The sequence below is a fragment of the Channa argus genome, chromosome 13 (assembly GCF_033026475.1).
Source record: "Channa argus isolate prfri chromosome 13, Channa argus male v1.0, whole genome shotgun sequence".
Classification (NCBI taxonomy): domain Eukaryota; kingdom Metazoa; phylum Chordata; class Actinopteri; order Anabantiformes; family Channidae; genus Channa; species Channa argus.
The window spans coordinates 24,673,498-24,694,707 of NC_090209.1; the positions used below are offsets into that span (position 1 = coordinate 24,673,498).

The 21,210-nt window shown below is 40.0% G+C and overlaps 2 protein-coding genes across 8 annotated transcripts; both read left to right on the plus strand.

Moving 5' to 3' along the window:
- The first annotated feature begins 338 nt into the window (after positions 1 to 338).
- On the plus strand, positions 339 to 3,043 carry ndufb11 (NADH:ubiquinone oxidoreductase subunit B11). Its single transcript, XM_067528456.1, has 3 exons — positions 339 to 559; positions 1,451 to 1,581; positions 2,840 to 3,043. The coding sequence occupies exons 1-3, from the start codon at positions 386 to 388 to the stop codon at positions 2,967 to 2,969; spliced, it is 435 nt and encodes a 144-aa protein (XP_067384557.1). The 5' UTR covers positions 339 to 385; the 3' UTR covers positions 2,970 to 3,043.
- Positions 3,044 to 3,891: 848 nt separating this feature from the next.
- Positions 3,892 to 20,613, plus strand: rtel1 (regulator of telomere elongation helicase 1). 7 transcript variants are annotated; one of them, XM_067528458.1, is made up of 33 exons: positions 3,892 to 4,175; positions 4,828 to 5,026; positions 5,262 to 5,355; positions 5,722 to 5,803; positions 6,064 to 6,124; positions 6,357 to 6,432; positions 6,989 to 7,073; positions 7,240 to 7,305; positions 8,435 to 8,588; positions 8,714 to 8,752; positions 8,848 to 8,923; positions 9,238 to 9,335; positions 10,673 to 10,728; positions 11,405 to 11,476; positions 11,562 to 11,643; positions 12,287 to 12,419; positions 13,082 to 13,195; positions 13,659 to 13,699; positions 13,867 to 13,952; positions 14,421 to 14,498; positions 14,605 to 14,682; positions 15,768 to 15,914; positions 16,030 to 16,145; positions 16,504 to 16,627; positions 17,374 to 17,539; positions 17,615 to 17,766; positions 17,882 to 17,977; positions 18,364 to 18,574; positions 18,839 to 18,976; positions 19,070 to 19,189; positions 19,713 to 19,901; positions 19,989 to 20,117; positions 20,297 to 20,613. In XM_067528458.1, the coding sequence occupies exons 1-33, from the start codon at positions 4,074 to 4,076 to the stop codon at positions 20,365 to 20,367; spliced, it is 3,531 nt and encodes a 1,176-aa protein (XP_067384559.1). In that variant the 5' UTR covers positions 3,892 to 4,073; the 3' UTR covers positions 20,368 to 20,613. The 7 variants fall into 7 exon arrangements, 5 of the variants coding, with proteins under 5 accessions (XP_067384559.1, XP_067384558.1, XP_067384562.1 ...); XR_010916430.1 differs by having other exon boundaries at positions 17,374 to 17,766; positions 19,713 to 19,897; XR_010916431.1 differs by having other exon boundaries at positions 17,374 to 17,766; positions 19,713 to 19,855.
- The last annotated feature ends 597 nt before the right edge of the window (positions 20,614 to 21,210 follow it).

Consider the following 21,210-nt stretch of genomic DNA (forward strand, 5'->3'; position numbering starts at 1 on the left):
AAGAGAAACTGTGTTTTTTAAAAAGTTCCTAGTCCCAATGAACTTTACCCAGAATATGTGAGTCTGCAGTGTTCAGCACATTGAGCTTCAAATTAAAGAATTATTGACAGAAGGCTGCTTTACTCTTAAACATTATGTGTACTAAAATTAAAAACATACTCAATAATTAAAATAGTTTTAGCCTTTTTTCTTTTCTTTTAGCCTTGACTTACTGATTCTGTATGTAATCCTGACGGTTCTGCTATTAGCACCCTGTCAAATCTTCGGGGTGCATTAACGTCGATCACCTCCTGGCGGCGCTGATGCACCGTTTACCCTCAAGGAAACGAAGAAGAAAAATAAAATACGCTATTTCCGGGTCCGGGTCCTTCACAAACAGTCAAAAATGTTGACCCGACTTTCACGGTTCGGGCCCGTGTTGCCCCGGTTGCTCTGCAATCCACCGGCTCGGTTCGTGTCTCAGTCTAAGGCGACCGGTGCCGCAGGTTCGGCCGCTGTGACCGAGCTGCACCCTGCAGCTGAGACGGCTGGACACGCCGAGGTCAGCCCGTATGTCAAGGTGAGTTACTGTCCGTGATACGGTAACAGTAGTTTCTGTGAACATATTACAGTTACTAAACGACCAACGTGACTTAACTAATGAGCTGTGATACGAATTGTTCACCGTACTTTGTGTAGCTGTGTGTTAAAAACCGATGCACAGCTGGCTGATGTTAGCTAGTTACAGCTACTACACGTTTGGATTGATGGTTTATTCTGCTTAGACAACAACCACAGTGAACGTCTATGAATCCAGGAAACCTACTGTACATTTTTGGTGTTTGCAAAACAATCATCTCTATCTGTATCTATATGAAATGCAGTTTTTATGAATTTCCTTCGTGAAATGGAGATGAAGAATAGTACTTGTTCTAATGTGTTTATAAAGGGCAAAATTGCAAGTAATTAAGTGAGGAAACAATCTTTAACACAACTGAATCCGATGCTGTTGAACATGAACATACAAGTCAAATCCAGAATTGTTCCCCAAACGTTCAGAGAATGGAACAAACCAAAGTCCCCTAGAACTTAAACAACACACAGCCAAAAATCTGTTTTCTGCTGCTTGGTGTCGATCAAACATGAAACTGATTGTTGCCCCTTTATGTACTGACGGCAGGTTAATCTGTAATAATAATAATAATAATAATAATATCAATATTAATAATATATATTTTTAATTATTTTAAGAAACTACATGTGCACTAGTAACTAGTAACTAAAACCGTGAGATAGAAAAGTCAAAGATTCATGATTTCTCTCTGAATTGTAGTTGAGTAAAATCTCCATAAAATGGAAATACTCCAGAGTTCAAATATAGTACAAAGTTCAAATATACAAAATTTATTGTTTACTGAACTTTAGTGTATCTGAAGGCTTCCATAATTTTTTCCTCTTTGGGTTTGGCCAGAATCCAGATTACCATGGCTTCTCCAGCGATCCTGTGGTGGATGAGTGGAACATGAGACTGGGCTTCTTCTTTGGCATCTCGGTGGCTCTTGTTATCGGTGGAACATTTATCCACTATTTACCAGACCATGGGTGAGTGATCAGGAATGAGTAAAAGTGTCATTTCTATCCCTATGCAGAAAATGGATAAATCAAAACAGACTTGTATTGAGTTTTTTTATCCAAAATTAAGTCAGAAATGTTGTTGCCATTCGGGGAAGTGTCCAAATCCTAACTCATCTATATACAGTGATTGACTATTCACACATTCAGTTTTTGCACACATTAATGTGTTTTCCCGCTAACTTATAAGATTTATTAATGACAAAATGAAGATGTACTTTTTTCCAAAAGTATTTAAATGTAAAGAAAAAGTGTCTTATTTATTGCAAAAAGGTTTAAGGCCTGAATACTTTCTGGAAATGAAGGAGAACTAGAGTCACATTATACGATTCAACTGCAGCTTTCAAAAATGATCATAGTGAAATCAACCCATCCATATAACAGCAAAAACACATGAGACAAAGTCAGAGTCACAGCTTAACAATGTGTTTGTAAAAAAAAAAAACATATCAAGAAATAAGGTAAGGTTATCCACTTGTACTGTTGCAGTAGTGTAGAAATGTGCACTTATCTAAAGGTTTTGACAAAAGCTCATTGAGCAGCACCTTGGAAGCTGAATGGCTAAAGTGCACACTGGTGCTGCAACATTCATGGCTCGAGTTGGGCCTGAGAGCTTTGTCCCCACTCTTCCCCCTTGTTTCCTGTCTGCTGTTTTTTTTGTTCTCCACTATTAACTGTCCGGTGAAGGTATAAGTGCCAACAAACATCATTAACCCTTAAACCCTATTGACATGGGATCCCTGCCCACATGTAGGCACAAGAGACACAGGTGTCCACCAGAGTTTTAGAGGGACAAAGCTGAAAAAAACCTGCTTATGTACGGTGATTAACTTTTTCCAAATCTTGTTACGTTACAGCCTCATTCCAAAATGGATCAAATTCATTATTTTCCTCAGAATCCTGAATTCCTGAATTGAATATGAATCCAGAATTCCTACAAAACAATACCCCATAATGACATATGAGAAAGGTTGGTTTGAAATTAATTTAATATGTTGTTAGCACCAAAAGCTGAAGAAGAGCTTAATGAAAGCTTTAAAACCCTAAAATTATGTTAATGGAACAATAACCTATGAAAGGAACAGAATAAAAAGATTGAAAACACAATGACTACTGGGGTGAAAAAAAATAATGTTTCTAGAAAAACGTTAATGCTGTTGTGATATATCTATGTGATATTGGATCAATTACATACTTGACTATCCTCTGCTCTGGGTGTGTTTTCTAGGATGCGGCAGTGGGCAAGACGGGAGGCAGAGCATTTGATCAAGCAGAGAGAGATGGAGGGTCTTCCCCTCATAGATGAGAACTACTACGACCCAAACAAGATTGTTCTGCCCACGGCTGAAGAGAATTAGATTGTCCAGTGTTGACCTATTTCATTGTTATTGTATTTCACTATGATAGAATAAAGGATGTACTAATTGTGTAATTGATGTGTGTGTGTGTGGTCTGTGATTTCTTGACCCTGCAGATCAAATGTTCAGAAATAACTGCACTACTTTGACACCTGGTCCTACAAATGATCAGAGTCCTGTTGGTTTCAGACTTCATTTGGCAGTTTTTAAAACCTGTTATGTTCTTGGTTACACTTAAATGAGTCACAATTTATAGTCAACTCTCTTATTACACTAACTGTTTTAAAATGACTTTAGTTACTACTTATAATGTGAGATTTTTTGCAAATAAAACCTATTAAAAGCTTATGAAACTTTGTTACTGTTATGTGCAAGTAGGCTGTAAAAATAGTGGATTAGATGACCGATGGAAAAACTAAAGATTCTTTTTTTTTTCTTAGAAGCCAAACAATCCGATTAACCATTTTATCACAAAAACAAAACCCAGAAAAACAATAATTACCAAACCTTAAAAGCTCTAATTTCACTTTAGTAGAGTATTTCCATTTCAAGTCACTTTGCAATTAATATGTTTTACTCAACAAGTTTTTGCAGATGTAAAATCCTATGAAACACATCCTAAGAAATGATGATGTAATATAGAGTAACTGCCTGTCACTACATGAAGTGGTTAAAATCTGCCTTTTTGTTGATTCCCATCTGCACAACTTTCCACTTTGTTGAACAAATCAAGACTAGATGTGACGTAACATTTACATTTTTCAATGCTGTTTACATTGTTTTACATTCCGACCATGTACTTCAATTTGAGTAATACTGGTGCTTTGTAGTGGAATATCTGTAAGTACTTGCACACTTCTATGAGAGTTGCGTTTAAGGCCCATGTTCTGTCAGCGCTTGAACGCATCACGACAACAGTGCGCATGGGCAGCGGCTCGAAGCCGGAAAGCTGGCGCCAAACTCAGACTTAAAGCAGGAGGTCGGCTCCCCTCCGTTTGACGTTCGCCACTGGGAACTGGTCCCCCGTCACACAGTTGTCACGGTGGACCCGGAGCTAAGTGGAATTTTTTTAACACCCGGTTCCTTAAGCTAGGAGATAAAACAATGCCTTCCCTGAATCTGCGCCAAGTGACGGTGAATTTCCCCTTTCCGCCGTACGACTGTCAGAAGGACTACATGGACAAAGTGATCGAATGTCTGCAGAAGGTCGGTATCTCCAGCTGGTGGGGGTCAAAGCTGCCACTGTAGCATAACGAGCCGCCACGGGGTATAATGTTGCCAAGACCAGGCTGCATCGTACATCAGCGGACGTCGGCTCCCAGAGGTGGTGCAACTTATTTAAACCGGCGATGTTCAATAGGCGCCGAAAGACTTTAAACGTGGGGCGATATTTTCACGAGTCCACGAGGAAAAATATTCTCGTCTGTTTTAATTTTTAAGCAGTCACAGCTTTGACTTCACACCCCTTGTTATCTTTAAACGGACTGAGTATTGGGAGAGTTCAACCTAACGAACCATCAGTTAAATGCAGCTTTTAACCCACCTCCGTTACTGGTCACAAAAAATGGGGCTGAGGAACATCAGTTTTCTAATCAATGTAAAAAACAAAAAATCTTGTACAGTTAAAATCATGTGTGTAGTTTTACCCTCTTTTAACACTGATTTTATTTTCTTAACGGGTTTATATTCTTCCAGCAGCAACTCATTTCCAAGGTTGAATATTTTTTGGGGGGCATCTGGTGATGAAAACAATGTTCCTTCCAACAGGAATTCTGATCTGGCGATGATAATAATAAAAAAAAGAAAGAAATGAATGAAGATTCTGTAGAGTTTGAGCTGGTGTACATGTCTGTTTCAGAAGGTGAACGGGGTTCTGGAGAGTCCAACAGGCACTGGTAAAACCCTGTGCCTGCTGTGTGCCACCTTGGCCTGGAGGGAGCACTTCAAGGACACTATCTCTGCCCGCAAGATCGCAGAGAGGCTGGGCGGGGAGGAGATGTTCCAAAAGACATCCCTGTCCTCGTGGGGGACGGCTGCTACAGACGGAGACACTCCAAGTATGTTTAACTCCTCGTGCCAGGCAGCGTGCAGTTTGAAGCATTTATGGGCTCTGTTCTTCTGGGCCCAGCATAAGGTTAACACCAGAGCGAGACGGATACAAGATTCTCACTGACAGAGACTTAAAAGCACCAGTGCCATTTTATCTGCATTTAGCTTTTATCGTGTCAGATTCAAATTAACAGAATTTGGAATAATGCTTGTGTTATTATTGTATGTTTTTTTTTCTTCCAGCCTACTACACAGATGTTCCCAAGATCATATACGCATCTAGGACACACTCTCAGCTCACACAGGTTATCAATGAGTTAAAGAACACTTCATACAGGTAAATGGTTTTTCTAAACTGTACAAGATGCTAGAAATATTCTATAAAGTATGTATGAAGCTACGACGTTAGAGCAGCTCCATGATGACACTGTCTAAATTTGTGAGTGGACCAAAGATGTTTGAGGAGATTCAGTTTGTTCAGAATAGAATAAATGTCTATAGTTACAAAGAGATGTATCAATAATAAGATTGTTTCTGAAAGTAATGTGATCTTAAATGGTCTGCACTTATATAAAACAATCTACAAACAATCTACAAAACAATCTCTGCACAATAGTGACACAGACTGTTTCGTTTGGTCTGAAGTTACAATACGGTGCATTTTGCTTCTGCTTCTATAAAACTTATGTGTCTACTGATTCAGGCCAAAGGTGTCTTTGCTGGGATCAAGGGAGCAGCTGTGCATAAACCAAGAGGTGATGCGTCAGGAGAGCAACCACGTTAAAGTAAGCAAACTACAACTGTAAGATTTCATTCAAATTCAAAGCGGATGCAGACCCACCTCCAGACCCTTACGATTCTCCCGACTCAGCACAATGTGGGGGCTAATCTGGTGTCTGTAACAAAAGGAGGTGGAAATATCTTAAACGGTAACTGCTCAGTTTGTGTGGATGAGCCGATCATTGCTACCTCTGCATATGTTGCTCTGTGTCCTAAAAAGTTCTGGCATTGAATCTTTACAGGTTTTATTTTCTGTGTATTCCAGGTCCACATGTGCCGAGGAAAAGTTTCCACCAGGTCATGTGTCTACTACAATAATGTTGAAGGTAACACCTGAGTACAGGGCAACACAAAACCAGTGCACTGAGCTACCAGAGACAATGATGTAGAGGATCAATCTGTAAGCAAGTGGTATTTTTAACATCGTGAATCGTCCTGGATGATTAACCAAAGAAAACAGTTGGAGGTCCTGTTTTTCTTGTAGTGATGGAGTAATTAGAGTATCTAGTTGTTAAATGCTGCTTGTACACATCTTAATGTTTATCTCTTCTTCTCTAGAGAAGAGCACTGACAGAGACTTGGTGAACTCGATCCTTGATGTGGAAGACTTAGTCAAATATGGCAACAAACACAGGTGTGAAACAGTAACTTGTTTTTTTTCTCTTTATAATTGACTAATGTGGATTATTCTCTCTGTTAAAAGTTGTTTGGAGTATAAATACTAGTAGTTGCTTGTCTGCCCAAGCCAGGGTTGTTGGTTCGATCCCCGGCTCCTCAGGTCACATGTCAAAGTGTCCTTGAGCAAGACACTGAACCCCAACTTAGTTGCTCCTGACGAACGTTGGCCAGCTGCATAGCAGCTCCCCCACCGGTGTGTGAGTGTGTGTGTGTGTGAGTGTGTCTGTGAGTGCGAATGGGTGAATGAGAAGCAGTGCGGCATATAAGTGCTGACCATTTAGAAATCATCATGACATTAGGCCAAAATTGTTTAAATTCGTAGACTGTCTGAGACAGTGAACCTGAGTAAGAGAGAGGCTGAATCCGTGATATCCATGATCTTTTTGACCTTTATTCAGTGTTTTAGCATGAGGAATCCTGTTTATTTGGATTTTTCTGTAGAGGGGCATAGTGGGCGAGTGCATTGTGTACATTCCTACCTGAACTTGTGCTTTTTACTTATTTTCCTCCAGGGTCTGCCCTTACTACCTCTCACGCTCCCTTAAGCAGCAAGCAGACATAGTTTTTATGCCATACAACTATCTGCTGGATCCAAAGGTGAGCTGACCCATCTTTTAGTACGGATTTAAGAAAACTGCAAGTTTTCAACAAGGATTTGCTTGAAAATAATTTGAAATGAACATGGACTTTATGGTCCTGATTAGTCATCACGTTACACAACCAAATAATTGCTCCTCTTTTGTGCCCTGTGCTTGTTTCACAGAGCCGCAGGGCACACAACATTGAGCTGAACGGAGCTGTGGTCATCTTTGATGAAGCTCACAATGTGGTAAGACGCTGTCCTGGACATTTTTGCGGCCTGTGAATGGCCGTCATAACGGATTAATCATGATTGATCACTCTCTTTTAGAGTGTCGTTATTGAATTTACATGTATGTATGTATATGTTTTTTGCATTGACTAATTGCTTGTTCGTGCCCTTTTGAAAGTGTTAAAATTTGAGTTTTATAAGACTTATACAAGATTTGTCTGCACAGTTGCAGTCCAGTTCTAGTCTACACAAGCAGTAATGACTGTTGCGTGCACACCAACCCAGGTTGAGGTACAAACAAAACAACCAGATCCATTTATCCATATTCTTTTACTGATTATCCTGTAGAGCAGTGATCCTTAAGCCTGGTCCCCAAGGACCCTTTCTTTCCAACTAACTCTGCAGTAGCCGTTGCTGGTTACCTGGATTAGGTATGTTCGGTCAAGAAATACCATCTTAGAAGAGGGTAGAGTGAGGGAAGACAAAGTGAATTGGTATGTTCCAGCTTCTGATTGACTGAACACGCCTGATCCAGTTGATCAGAAGTGGTTATTGCAGGGTTAGTTGGGAAAACAAGCAGCACAGGGGCCCTTGAGGACCAGGATTGAGGACTCTTCCTGACAGTTTGGGTCAATAGATCATCAACGGCACAACGTGCAGATCCTGACAGTGGAGCGACATAAGTAGGCTAAGTTAATCAGGACAGGAGAAACCAAGGCCACAAGGAGTTTGACATCAAACTGAGGATGTTAATGTATTTACAGCACCCACACGTCACTATAGGCAAACTTCAAATCTTCACATCTAATGCACTCGTACATAATGCAGCAGCTAACCCTAAACTTGAAGCCTTTCACCATCACATACAAGTCATTTAGTCTCTCTTGAAATGACAATATCCAGATGTCACATTTCTGCATTGAGTGGAATTTGAATTGTGCACCATGCACATAACAGCAGCACGTAATTCTGCCATAAAGTCATGATTTGCAGCAAGCAACAGCTGCCAGTCGAGTGAAGGCTCCTACTTGTATGGTGTCTGAACAGTAGCTCCAAAGACTCTTACTGGACCCAAAAGTTACAGACACAGGTTACACTGTACAAATGGCTTCTACACATTTACTGTATATGTTTCTGTTGTCTGCAGGAGAAGACTTGTGAGGAGTCCACCTCATTTGACCTGACTCCCTATGATTTAGCCTCAGCCATTAATGCTGTGGACAGGCTGCTGGTGGAGCAGGCTAAAGAAGTCAGCCGTGGAGATTCCGTCAACGACTTCAACGTGGAATCCCTCGGCTCTGGTCAGAAATTCTCTAAGGTCACACACATGCAGGATGTCATACTTTTGGAATGAACAGTGTTCTAAACAAATCTAATTGTGTAGTACATGTAATTCAACTTAGCTGGTGACATTTTCTTGTTTCAGGTTTAAAACTAGACATAGACACGATTGCTAAAATCAAACGTAAGTATTCTTTAAAGTATTTAAGTTTTATCTGAGTGCATCCATCGGTGCTGTGTGGGCTTCTTCCAAAAACTATAACTACTTTCTTTTGACAGAGATTCTTCTGGATCTGGAAGCTGCTATTGATTCATATGACATCCCAAGTGACAAAGGCATCACAAAACCTGGCATGTAAGTTAAACGTGTGGTGGTAGTTGGTCTGACTAGTGGTTCTGCCCTAACATGAGCTTCCAGTACCGATGTCTGTCAGTGCACCCATCAGTGTGTCACACACTATTTCCAAAGCAAATGTTCTCATCTACTACTTAGTGGCGATTGGATTTTAACAAGCACATTCCTATTTAATTTTGGCTCCACTTCCAAGGTGTAAGATTTGTGCAGCAAACAAACCTGAGTTGAGCCCAAAGAGAAGTGGACAACCTATGAATCCGGCTTTGTCTCGTCACAAAAATATTCTAATAAAGTGTGTTGTGTTTGTGTTTCAGCTTCATTTATGAGCTGTTGGAGAGAGCCCACCTGACGTACAGCAGCAAGACGGCTGTCTATGAAGCCTTGGAGCAGATCAGTGGATACTTAGCAGGACGTCAGTATGGCTTGATTTCTTAATATTTTTAAGTTTTGTTTTTTTTTTTTTTTTGTTTCCCCCGTGTCAAGAATCAGCTTTTCTGGCCAAGTACGTTTTGCATAAAAAGAATGTGGCTCTGAATGAAAAAAAAAAAATTGCACTTTTCTAACAGTTATGAAAAAACAGTGTTTTAAAATATATACTTTCAGGCACAAAGATCCAATAACAGAATAGTAGCACACGCATTGTCTACAGTTTATCCAGTTAAAGGCAGATTCTCCTTTTGCCTCGGTCTCTTTCAAAGTAGCCGTCAAATGTAAATGTTTCTTAAGTGAACTGACAACTCAGTCTTTGTTCATCATCCATATGCAGAGGAAACAATTGTTCCTACACTCCCATCCAAAAGTATTGGAACAGTGATTCCAATTCTGTAGACGGAGTCTTCAGTCATTAGACTGTTTGATATCCAAAGATGAATATAAGAGAAGAGATCAACATTTGCACTTATATTTGCAGATATTTAGATCTGGATCTGATACATAACTTAGAATATAGACCTGTTTGTTTGAAGCTACGTATCATTCATGTAAGCAAAAGTATTACTATGCCTCTTTCCGTGGTTGATCGTTTTGTGGGGAAGCTCACTTCAGTCTCCTCTTTATTAAGTAAAATGCAGCTCTAAAGTCTGGAGATTGACTTGGTGGGTGTAAAACATTCCACTTCTTCATCCTGATGAACTCCTTTCTTGTTTTAAAGGAAATGGCCTCACTGGTCCAATACTTCTTGAGGGGAGTGTAATTCATTGAGACAACATTCCAGAAACAGATGCTGATATTGTGCTTCGCCCTAGTGGATGAAGTACTTTTGAAAAATACCGGTTTATATTACAACACAGCGATATACACATTTACAGTTACAATCCTGCATTCAGAGAGGAAAGAAAATTCTTCTGCATAAATGTGTTTGTATTGGTGCTTTTCCATTTTATGAAATACGGAATAATTTTACCTCTTTTGGCCTCAAACTCTTACTCTAACCATAGGATATGTTTAGAGGGGAAATAACTCTTTGAGAGAACTGCCAACAACTCTGCATCCTGTGAAAAGGGAGACCAGTTTTTGTCTTGGGTTTTGTATTGTAGTTTTTTGTGCTATTGTATTTTCTATTTGATAAATATAGTGGAGTGAATATTACAGTATTTCCCGTCAAACTGTAGTAGAATAGAATAGCTTTGTTGGTTATGTCGGGACTCTTGCTGGTGACATACTACAGAACATGTTACAGTAGAAATATCATTTAGAAATTGTTGGCTGAAGTAATACTAACTAATATTAATATGTTGTGTGTCTCATCAGAGACGGGGATATTCCTGAACACAAGTGGACTGCAGAAGCTGTCGGACATCATACAGGTATGTTACATGCAGAGCTTCAAGGAATAGTTGTTAAGTATCTGATGTGAACTAGGGGAAACTAGGGAAAGTAGCCCAAGAAAACCGCAATAAAAGAAAGAGATGACGAGCACAAACAACAATTTCATGTGCTGTAGTGTCCTAGAGACACCTCTCAGAACAAAAACATATAAGTATAAGGAGCACATTTTATCATTACAACTAGACAAAACATAAGCATTAAAATGATTTATACATACTAATTTTGCAACAGTAGGGAATGTAGTGATCCTTTTTAACAGGATTTAACAGAAATACTCCTTAACTATGTTACACTAGCATCCGAACTCCAAAACCATTACAGTTGCTGTTACTTGGCAAACACAGGCAGGCTAATTTTTTTTCAAAGAGTAAAAGGGTGCAGCCAGATCCATATCAGTCTCACGCCCGTGTTTTACCTGAAGTTGGAATCGTGTTGTAGTTGGCTTAGAAGAAACACTTAAGTGGAGGGAGTCGAACAAAGACTGAGTTGGTAGTTCACTTAAGAAACGTTTAAATTTGCCGGCTACTTTGGGAGGAAGTATTTGTAGTAGGCTACCAGGTCTGCTGCTGTACACTGAACTCATCGATCTGTTGCAGTAACAATATCTCAATTTACTTCAGCAAAAGTCATGTTTTTCCTTTCTTCATTTTGTAGCTGGTGTTCTGTGGGGAACCTTCAGAAAAGGACAGACAACTGCAGATGCAGACCAACACTGCCCATTTTAAGGTGCGTGTTCATTTACAGCCATAAACAGAAATTATTGCGCCTCTCGCCACGTGTTGCTCACACATACAATGTTTGTTTGACCCAGGTTCATATCCATAAAGACACCAGCTATAACAAGAAAAAACAGAGTGCTGATGTGTGGGCTTCAGCATCCTCGAAGAAACAAGGTAATGATACACAGGCTTTGACCTGTTAAGTTAAAGTGTTCACAAGTGTGGAATCATTTAGGCTGATTTAGACACTGGTGTAGGGCACCAATCAGAAAAATATCTGAAAGTAGCGGCTCTTGGCAGATGGTCTCCTCATATAGAGCTTTTATCCAAAGCACTTCTCCATGTGGCTTCACATTCACCCATTCTCACACACACACACTGATGATGCTGGCTGCCACACAAGGTGCTCACCTAACCCACCGGGGCAACTTGGGATTGACTGACTTGACCAGGTACCAGAATCAGCCCACTGACCCTGTGGTCGTTGGACAGCTGCTCTACCAACTGAGCTACAGAGGCTTTTATTAGCTTTGAACATTGCTGCCAATATTGTAACCAGCTTAACAAGGCAGTTACCTGGAACAGTCTTTAATTACTAGTGTGTGTAATTTCTTGCCTTTTTTAAAGTGTTTGAGACAATCGGTTGTGTTGTGCAATGGTACTGTTTGACTACTGTAGTGATCATTGTTATGGCAAGAACTGTTCAGTTAAGTTAAGATATAGATTTTTGATCCTGAAGTTTTATCCTGTTAAGTTCCTGTCACTGACCTGTGAATCTGTTTAAATGCCACATAACTTGTCTCTTTACATCTTGCAGGCAATGTTCTGAGTTACTGGTGCTTCTCTCCTGGCTTCAGCATGCAGGATCTAGTGAATCAGGGGGTTCGCTGCATCATCCTGACCAGTGGTACCCTCTCTCCACTGTCCTCGTTCACCTCCGAGATGAGAATGTGAGTTACCTGTCGATCCTCAACATCCCTCCGTTTCATTCACACGCGATGACAATGTGTTTTGAACCTAAAGCAATTTTTTAAATTTAGCTTTTATTCACAAAAAATAGTGAAGAAAGGTGAAAACGGATCTGTACAAATCAAAATGAATTAAGAGCAGAAAGGTAAATTTCCAGTCACTTAATATTTCTTGGACTACAAGTTGATTCATTATTAAAAATGGGTGGAATATGGCATCAAGACACTTATGATTCATCTGATCTGTGAGTCAAAGATGGAAAAAGTTTATAATGATCTCAGCTGGAGTTTGTCCGACGGAAAACGGACTTATTTAGACATTTCGTGCCAGATATTGTTTTAGTCAGACTTGGGTGAAATAAATGTTAGTATTACAAGACACTACATGCGTTTTCTCTGGAAAAAGACGTGAATCAGCAAAAACACAACAAATACTGTGAATACACCAAAAGGACAACTGAGCCTGATGAAGAGCAATTTAAGCTGAAACATATCAATTCATGAAGGTTTTGATGATGACTTGTTTCCAGATTATCAAAATCCAAAACATTCAAGCAGTTGATTGTTGATTTTCTTGTTCTTGATCCCAATGTCTCTTTTTGTATTGGTGTTTTTTTTTTTCTTTGTCCTTGCCATTGCTGTAGACCCTTCCCAGTGTCTCTAGAGAACCGTCATGTGATTGAGCGGGACCAGATCTTTGTTAGCATCATTGAACAAGGCCCGGATGGTGTGCACTTAAGTTCAGCATTTGATAAAAGGTTAGTGTTCTGCACACAAGCTTCCACACTTACATCAACATATGAATAGTTAGTGTCATGCAGCTCAGTTGGTAAAGGCAGTCGTCTGCGGACAACAGGGTCAGTTGTCTCTGGCCAAGACACCGAACCCCCAACAGCCCATTCCGTCCCCAGCTCTGCAGTGCCGGCAGAAATTGGGGAGGGTTGCGTCAGGAAGGGCCTCCGGCATAAAAACTGTGCCAAATCAACATGCGGACAATGATCTGAAAACCCTGAACTCGCGAGATTAGCCGACAGAACAACAACCAAAAAAAAAAGTGTCCTGCAGCTGCTTGGTATGAAGCATGTCAGACCCTTTTGGGTTTATCAGTTATAGTATTGTCTGACATGTGTAACTGTTCTTTTAACACCAAACTAGTCAAACTCTGCAGCTGGTTTACCCTCTGATTATAACTTGCAGTGAATAGTGAAACTTTTGTTTTAGGTTTCTTCCTGAAAACATGGCATCTTTAGGCAACACTGTAGGTAAGAACCACAACTTTATGTACTGTAAACAAATTGTTAGACTCTGCACAATTTTCTCGCTGAAATGAGCATCTAAAAGTTCGGTGCTAACATGGGGCTTATGAGATACTTTTTTTTTAAATGATTAACTGTTGTAAAATCAGACCTGTGATCTGTTCTCTCCTCAGTCAACCTGAGCCGTGTTGTTCCTCATGGCCTGTTAGTGTTTTTTCCCTCCTTCCCTTTAATGGAAAAAACCCTGGAGTTCTGGAGAGTAAGTCAAACTTCACCAGAATTACTTAAAACCTAAAATTGTTTCGGCACAGCCACCAGATAAAATGCAGTACAGTTGTATTGGTGCAACAGCATCAGTTAGATTATCTCAGGGATTTGATCATTTTTCTGCACAAACAAAGTTATATTTGCAGTAGTAAGTAACAGCTGAGGCAAAGATAATCTCAGAAGTAGATTAAAAATAAGGCGATGCATAGTCACACTTATTACAAGAACAGCATTTGTGGTGGTTCTAAATTGCTGTTTAGACCAGTAAAAACGTCTTATAGATATTTTAATATATATATTTTTACTTCTTACTAGTTCAAATTCACTACAGTTCAGAGGCAAATATCGTACTTTTCTCCACTACATTCTTTTCATAACCGCCGTTACCTGATAATTTTTTTTAATCAGTGCTTTCATATTATTGTGCAAAATCCCCTACAGTGTGTTGTTCTGTCACCAGGCTAACGGACAAGCGGATCGCATTGAGAACTTGAAGCCAATTTTTGTTGAACCTAAAGGAAAGGGCACCTTTAATGAGGTGAGTGTCATTTAATGAAACGTCTGTATCCATCTGCCTTTATCTGCCATCTCGTTTTTTTGTTTTTTTTATTTTATTTCTCAGCACTCTGCCTCTATGTTTTAAGGTTATTGACGGATATTACAGTAAAGTCAATGATCCAGCGTCTAAAGGAGGATCGTTCTTTGCAGTGTGTCGAGGGAAGGTGAGTTTACGGAGTCCAGACTCTGGAGTTGTCCTAAAATGTTTCAGGATAATGGAGCACTTTTATTATATCCAGAAGATCTTTCGCCTTTTTTTCCTAGTGCGACATTATTGAAATTTTTTTTATTCGCAACGCATTACTGGGCTACAGCATCAGCAGTAGGTCTTTTTTTTAAAAAAAGCATAAGTTCAGAAAATGCTTTCTACAAGATTCTACATTCCTCTGAACCATTTTCATTTGGTTTTCTGAAGCAAACACCTATTAGCCATAACATTGCTACTGGTGGTCTTACGACTGGATGTCGAGGTGGAACAGGGTCAGCACGGCCCCTCTTAGCAGTCTGCAGCTACACAGCAAAATGTGATAAACGGTGTCCAAAGGTGGTAGAAGTACACAAACGTAATACTCAAGTAAAAGTTCTGTTATTGGCCTAAAGTAATAAAAGTACTACTTCAAATCTTTTACTCAAGTGAAAATACTAAGCAGATTACCTACATGTATTTAAAGTACAAAAGTAAAAGTACTTGAGAAAGAAAACAGTTTATGACTGTAATTAACACTGTAATTTTGGTAGGACGTGTACAAAAATTAATAACAAAACAAGGGTCAAAGCTCGCGGTTGGGAAGTGATTCTAACAACTTTATGTGCTGACAGGTTTGGCCGTAATACATCACTATGTATTTATTTTTATTTTTGTTTTTTAATAAACCACCAAGTGGTAATAAAGTAGTGCTTGATGAGGTCAAAGAATTTCTGGAGGCCTTCAGATAATAAATAAAAATTTATATTTCAAAGTCTAGACGATGTTTTTGAAAGCTGCACACTAAGCTTTTTTTGTGTTTATGTCTTGACACATGTCAACACAGTTTATTAAATAAATCCTGAATCTTAAAAGAAGCCTGCTATGCACCATTAAATCTTTCCACTACAAGATGTGTCATAGAGATTTAGTTTAACAATATTTTAAATGAAATTCTACATGTAATATGATTATCATGACAGTGACAGAAAAGAACCTTTAATGTCCCTTATAGCATATGTAAGCTTATGTAAAAGCATCTAAATAATTGTTTCACTTTGTCAGGCTAGTGAGGGTCTGGACTTTGCAGACACTTTTGGTCGGGGCGTCATCATCACTGGACTTCCCTTTCCTCCAAAGATGGATCCTCGAGTCATTCTGAAGATGCAGTTCTTGGATGAGATGTGCCGGAGGAAAGCTCCTGGCCTGAAGGTACAGGGGAAACTTCTTACTGGGTTTAACAGAATAATAATTATACTCTTTTTGTGGTTCGGTCTTAAAGTTGTTGATATCTTTGCTCCGTCATTCCCTGTGTGTGGGGGGTCAGTACCTGACTGGCCAGGAGTGGTACAAACAGCAGGCTTTTAGAGCTGTGAACCAGGCCATCGGGAGAGTCATTCGCCACAAGGAGGACTTTGGAGCCATCTTCCTGTGTGATCAGAGGTCAGAAATGGGGGTTTCAGTCATCAACATCTGGCCAGATTTGTTCTGAAGTGGCACAAACGGCTGATTAAAGAAAATAACAGAAGAACGATGAATCGATATAAAAATGTATCTTGTGATAGTGAATTCACTTCCAGGAAAAACGCCAAGCACTCTTTAATTGCTGGTCTGTCAATGTGATAATTTGCTGCAAAAAAGGCATCTGAAAACGATATATTAGCTCCAAAAGTATGTTCACTTTATGATGGAGAACAGCTTTTGCCCTCAGCTTGTTGTTGTGTGTTGTGTCTGCATTAAGGTTTGAAATGATCCTCCAGAGCCTCCAAAGACATTATCCAACATTTGATATTTCCCACAGGTTTAAAGGCACAGATGCCCGAGCTCAACTTCCATCCTGGGTCAGGCCTTATGTGCGTCTGTATGACCGCTTCGGGAATGTGGTTCGTGATGTCTCTCAGTTCTTCAGGGTTGCACAGAAATTGGTAGGTTCTAGTTTTTCAGTTTCTATAATTTCACTCCCTCGTCGAGTGATGTCATGCAGGGTCTGCATGTGTTGCGGGACTCACTAGGTGCAGAAGTTCATTATATTTAAGCCACATTCTCTGCAGTGTTGCGAACATTTTAAATGTGTCCTCTCCCTCAATATTTGTAATGACCTTGCACAGCTGATCACTCGGGTACACTGGTAAAAAAGACAAAGCACAAATTCATTGATACCGTGCAACCGACCATCAAAGAATGACCGTCGCTGGTTTACTAGCCCCGAAATGGATTTGTTCCAAACAAAAGTAAAGTAAAAAGTGATGGTGAGCAGTCTCACCCACTAATGTGTTGTTAATGGTAAAATCTGACGTTACAGTGAGTGAGACGCAATTCATTGTCAGTTTTTAATCTTTTTATTCGGATGGTTGATAAAAACAAATGTATAGAAAATCATTGGCCTTATCCTCTAAATGCATATATAATGAGAAGGACACAATTACATGTACATTGTGAATCCAGTCCCTCTGACCTGATTGATTTGCATCTGTTGCAGAATTTCTATTAGACTGCACCTGAAAATGTGTTAATATGTCTCATTGTAATGGTTATACTGGTTCTATTTTATGCAGCACTTACCTGAGTCCAGGGAGATGAAAGCTCCAGCCTCACAAAATCCCTCCTGATTGTTTTGGTATTGTTTCAGTGTAATTTGTCAGCTTGCACTGACTGCATTTGAATGTTCCAGAGGCCTGTGATAGAGAAGAAGGCTGCAGCAGAGAGCAGTGGTACAGTGTGTTTGCCAGACGCTCAGTCCTCTTCCTCCACTTTCCTCTCATCTTCCCAAAGCTGCTTTGCCCCAAAAGCTAAGGCCCTGGACGCCCACCTTCCCAGCCTGAAAAGGAGGAAGCTTAGTGAGTATGATTATGAAGAGAGGCTTTCTATGACTGTGAAGGAGTTCTTCAATGTCTTGTTTCGTGTTGTCACAGATGAGCACACTGGAGCCAAAGGGATGGCTCAGATCTGTATTGAGTATGAGTGTGAGGTGCAGGGGAGTCAGAGGAGACCTGCCAACCTGCTGGATGCTCTGGAGCGGGGTGACCATCGCCATGGGGAGGACGGTGATGCGGGAGAGGAGAAGGTAGCAAACGTTCTCTAAGACACCTTGGTCTGTCTTGCAATTTGGGATCATTTGGGAGTTTTATTTTCTAAGAAGAAGATGCTAATTAGTTGATTTAAATACTTGTGTTTTGAAGGCACATCATTTGTCTACGCTACGTCTCCAAAATGACAAGAGGATGGACAATGAATTGCGGGGAGGGAAACGTAAAATCAAACTGGTTCAAGAACAGGTACGCGATTTTCTGCTTTTCCGGATGCTTTATGCAAGCACTGCTGACATCTATTAGCAAATACTACCAGGCCATAGTTGAAATTTTTAACTCTAGAAAACTGAAAAATTCTGTAACCTGGGCCAGCACAGTTGTCACAGCAGAAGAGGACTTGTATCACAGTAATAGCGTATTATGCCGAGCTACCATTTAATTTAAGTTATCAAAGAATTGAAACACACGTGATATTTTCCTTAGTCCCCTTTGGTCAGGACCATTCAGATACATAGTACTTGTTGTTATGGACTTGATCAGATTGCTTTAGCAAGTGTTTGGTGATAAACTGTGTTTAAACATCCCTCAGTGTGAAGATGTAAGAAGTGTATTTTTCTCTCTTGCCGGTAAAGAAAGCGAGCATGTCGGAGGATGTGTCTGAGGAGGACAAAGCCATTAGGGCTAAGAAGTTCCTGGCAGAGATGAAGAAGTCACTGAGCCAGGTTAACTTTGATCGCATCATAGAGGCTCTGCAGACGTACAAGAAGAAAGACGACCTGGATGTCCTGCTGACTGAGACAGCCGTCTTAGCTGAAGACGCTAACACTCACAGTCTGCTGCGAGGTACGTCTGTAACAAACCGTGAGCCTCAAAGCCAGAGCGGGATACACTGGATACAAATGTTACTGTGAAACTCTAACGCAATAAAGCGACGAAGAGGTCATATAGGTAAAAGTCAAGTCTTCACTTCTACTTTATCTTTGTCTGTTGTGGCAGGTCTGATAAACAGATTTTACTCCTCAAGACAACCAGCATAATAATACGGATGTGTCTGTAGATGATAACTTTGCGGGACTAGTTGATCCTAACACGGCGTCTGTGTCTCAGGCTTCTACCAGTTTGTCCGGCCACATCACAAGAAGCGATTTGATGAGAGATGCCAAGAGATGACTGGGCAAGGCTGCGGATTCAAGCCTGATCACACACTGTCTAAGGACGAGAAGAAAGCGCTGATGCTGCAGAGTAGTATGCAAACTTCCCCCCAACCCAAACAGTCTTCAGGTAAATGGAAGAATTAACTGACACAATATTCACAAAGGATGTTTTCTTTTCTTAAAGCGTCAGGCAAAACTTCTACAGCGGGTCTGACTACGTCCACCTGCGCTCAGCTGAACACACAGCAGCTCAACAGAGGAGGACACCACCTAACCCAGCAAGGAGTAAGACAGCCTCAAACTGGTAGGACATCACAGCCTTTTAGCGGACGTAAAAGATTCAGGATGTTCAAGAAATGTAAATAAATTAACCCCACAAGTATTAAGGTCTAAAAATGTATCATATTTTTAACACTAATTTTCTACATTGCAAAAGCTGCAGTAGGCAGTAATTCATAAAGCTGGTAGCTCCTGCTTCATGTGTTCTTTCTTGTTCTTTTAATAAAATCCATTCCAACCATGTGATGCTTTAGTCTTGATCCCAAAAACACCAAAAGAGAGTGTGGACTGAGTCACAGTCTCCTGTGTATGTCGTCTGGTTGCTAGGGATCAAACTGAATCTGAATTTGCTTATTGAATCTGAATCCTCTCAAATCCTATATGCAGTCTGTCTTGGGTAGTTTAAAATATTCATATTTTAGGAACTAGAATATTGAACTGTATGTTGGCTGAAGATTATTATTGTGTTCAGGTTTTTAACGTACCTTGAGTAGATGGCTCATTAAATATGAAATGAACTCCAGTACCTCTCTACCTGTGCTAATTAGCTTCTGTTGCGAAGAACGAGGTCCACGCTGCCTTTCTGAGTGACGTGAAAAAAGCTCTGGGAGCAGAAAAGTCCGCTCAGCTCTTTCAGGCCATTCAAAGCTACAAGAAGACAGAGAACTATGAAAACCTGGTGGCAACAGTGGTGAGCTTGTTCACAGAGCGAGATGAGGACTTTCACCTACTAGTCAGTAGGTTCTTCCAAATGACTACGTGCACTTTCCACGTCCTGTACATTTGTGGCTTTTCAATATGAATTTTGTCTTTCTTTTCTGAAGGATTCGGAGTTTTTATTCGGCCTCACCATAAGAAGCAGTACAAAGAGATGTTGGATGCATTGATCGGTCAGTCCACATCTGCTGCAGATGTTCCTGCTGTGAGTGAAGACCAGCAAAGAGCAGGTGGAGGTGAGTGAGATCAGATCCCATCTTATGACCAAATAATGCAAATAAGAGGAAAAGGTATTTTGAAACGAGTTACATTAGACACTAGCAGGTTAAATATTGCTAATGAATAATATTAAAATGAATAACTATTGCTGATTTGTGACATTTTTGAGAACTTTTTCATGCTTCTCTTCATCCAGCTCCTTCGTCATCTCCTTTGAGGACACAAAGCAAGATTTCCAGTTTTTTCTCAAGCAGCCAAAGAATGTAAAATTGAAGATACTGAAACATTATGTAGGTGTTTGACCTGCTCTGCCATAACCAAGACGGGTTCTGCTCAGGATGCTCATCTAACCGCGGGTTTAAATGGGCTCTTTATTGCAGACTGATCAAACTAAAGTTACATCTGTGACTCCTGACAACACTAACCTGTGTTGTCCTGTACACTGAAACAGTGCATCACTAATTTGAGATGGTGTTGAAGACAAAGGCTGGAAGGCTTTTATTGTGTGCTCGTTCTTAAATTAATGTTCTTTAAAGTGACAATGCAATGTGAAGAAATAAAATATTTGTATATATTTTTTTATTATCTACTTAAACTTATAAAATCTACAAAAGCCTCATGTTTTTTCTTTGTTTCCTGCAGCTGTTCTAGCTCCATTGTGTAGCCTTTTATTTTATAGATCAGTTATTTTTTATGTTACAAGTTATGGAATTTAATGTGTTTCGCAGCACATTTAGGGCTGAATGTGTCAACTACGAAGCTTCTTTTGGCCACGCTGCTTACAGTCGTCAAACTTATTAATTGGAAAGTGATTAAAAAAATGCCATCACTAGTCATCCAGAGGTAAGATGTTTGCATCCAGCAGCTCACATAAGTATATTATGCAAAAATGAATGTTAAGGTGTCTAAAAACTCAGTGTCCAAAGTCGAGCAGAGCAGCAGTACAATTAATGAAATTAATTAAAAGGTGAGGGGTAAAATAACAGTGGGACTGACTCAAATAAGAGCAAGAAAACAGTACAGGAGTGGCAGGTTCAGTGTACAGATACTCTCAAATATAAATGTGCAAAAGCATTAGCTTAAATACGTTTGAGTATAGAAACAAAGTAT

Bases quoted from the DNA above. Each gene is read 5' to 3' on its own strand.
- ndufb11 (XM_067528456.1), top strand. From the start codon at position 386: ATGTTGACCCGACTTTCACGGTTCGGGCCCGTGTTGCCCCGGTTGCTC. The intron at 560-1,450 runs GTGAGTTACTGT...GGGTTTGGCCAG, and splicing joins AGGTCAGCCCGTATGTCAAG to AATCCAGATTACCATGGCTT. The intron at 1,582-2,839 runs GTGAGTGATCAG...TGTGTTTTCTAG, and splicing joins CACTATTTACCAGACCATGG to GATGCGGCAGTGGGCAAGAC.
- rtel1 (XM_067528457.1), top strand. From the start codon at position 4,074: ATGCCTTCCCTGAATCTGCGCCAAGTGACGGTGAATTTCCCCTTTCCG. The intron at 13,953-14,420 runs GTAAGTCAAACT...TTCTGTCACCAG, and splicing joins AAACCCTGGAGTTCTGGAGA to GCTAACGGACAAGCGGATCG. The intron at 19,902-19,988 runs GTAGGTTCTTCC...TCTTTTCTGAAG, and splicing joins GGACTTTCACCTACTAGTCA to GATTCGGAGTTTTTATTCGG.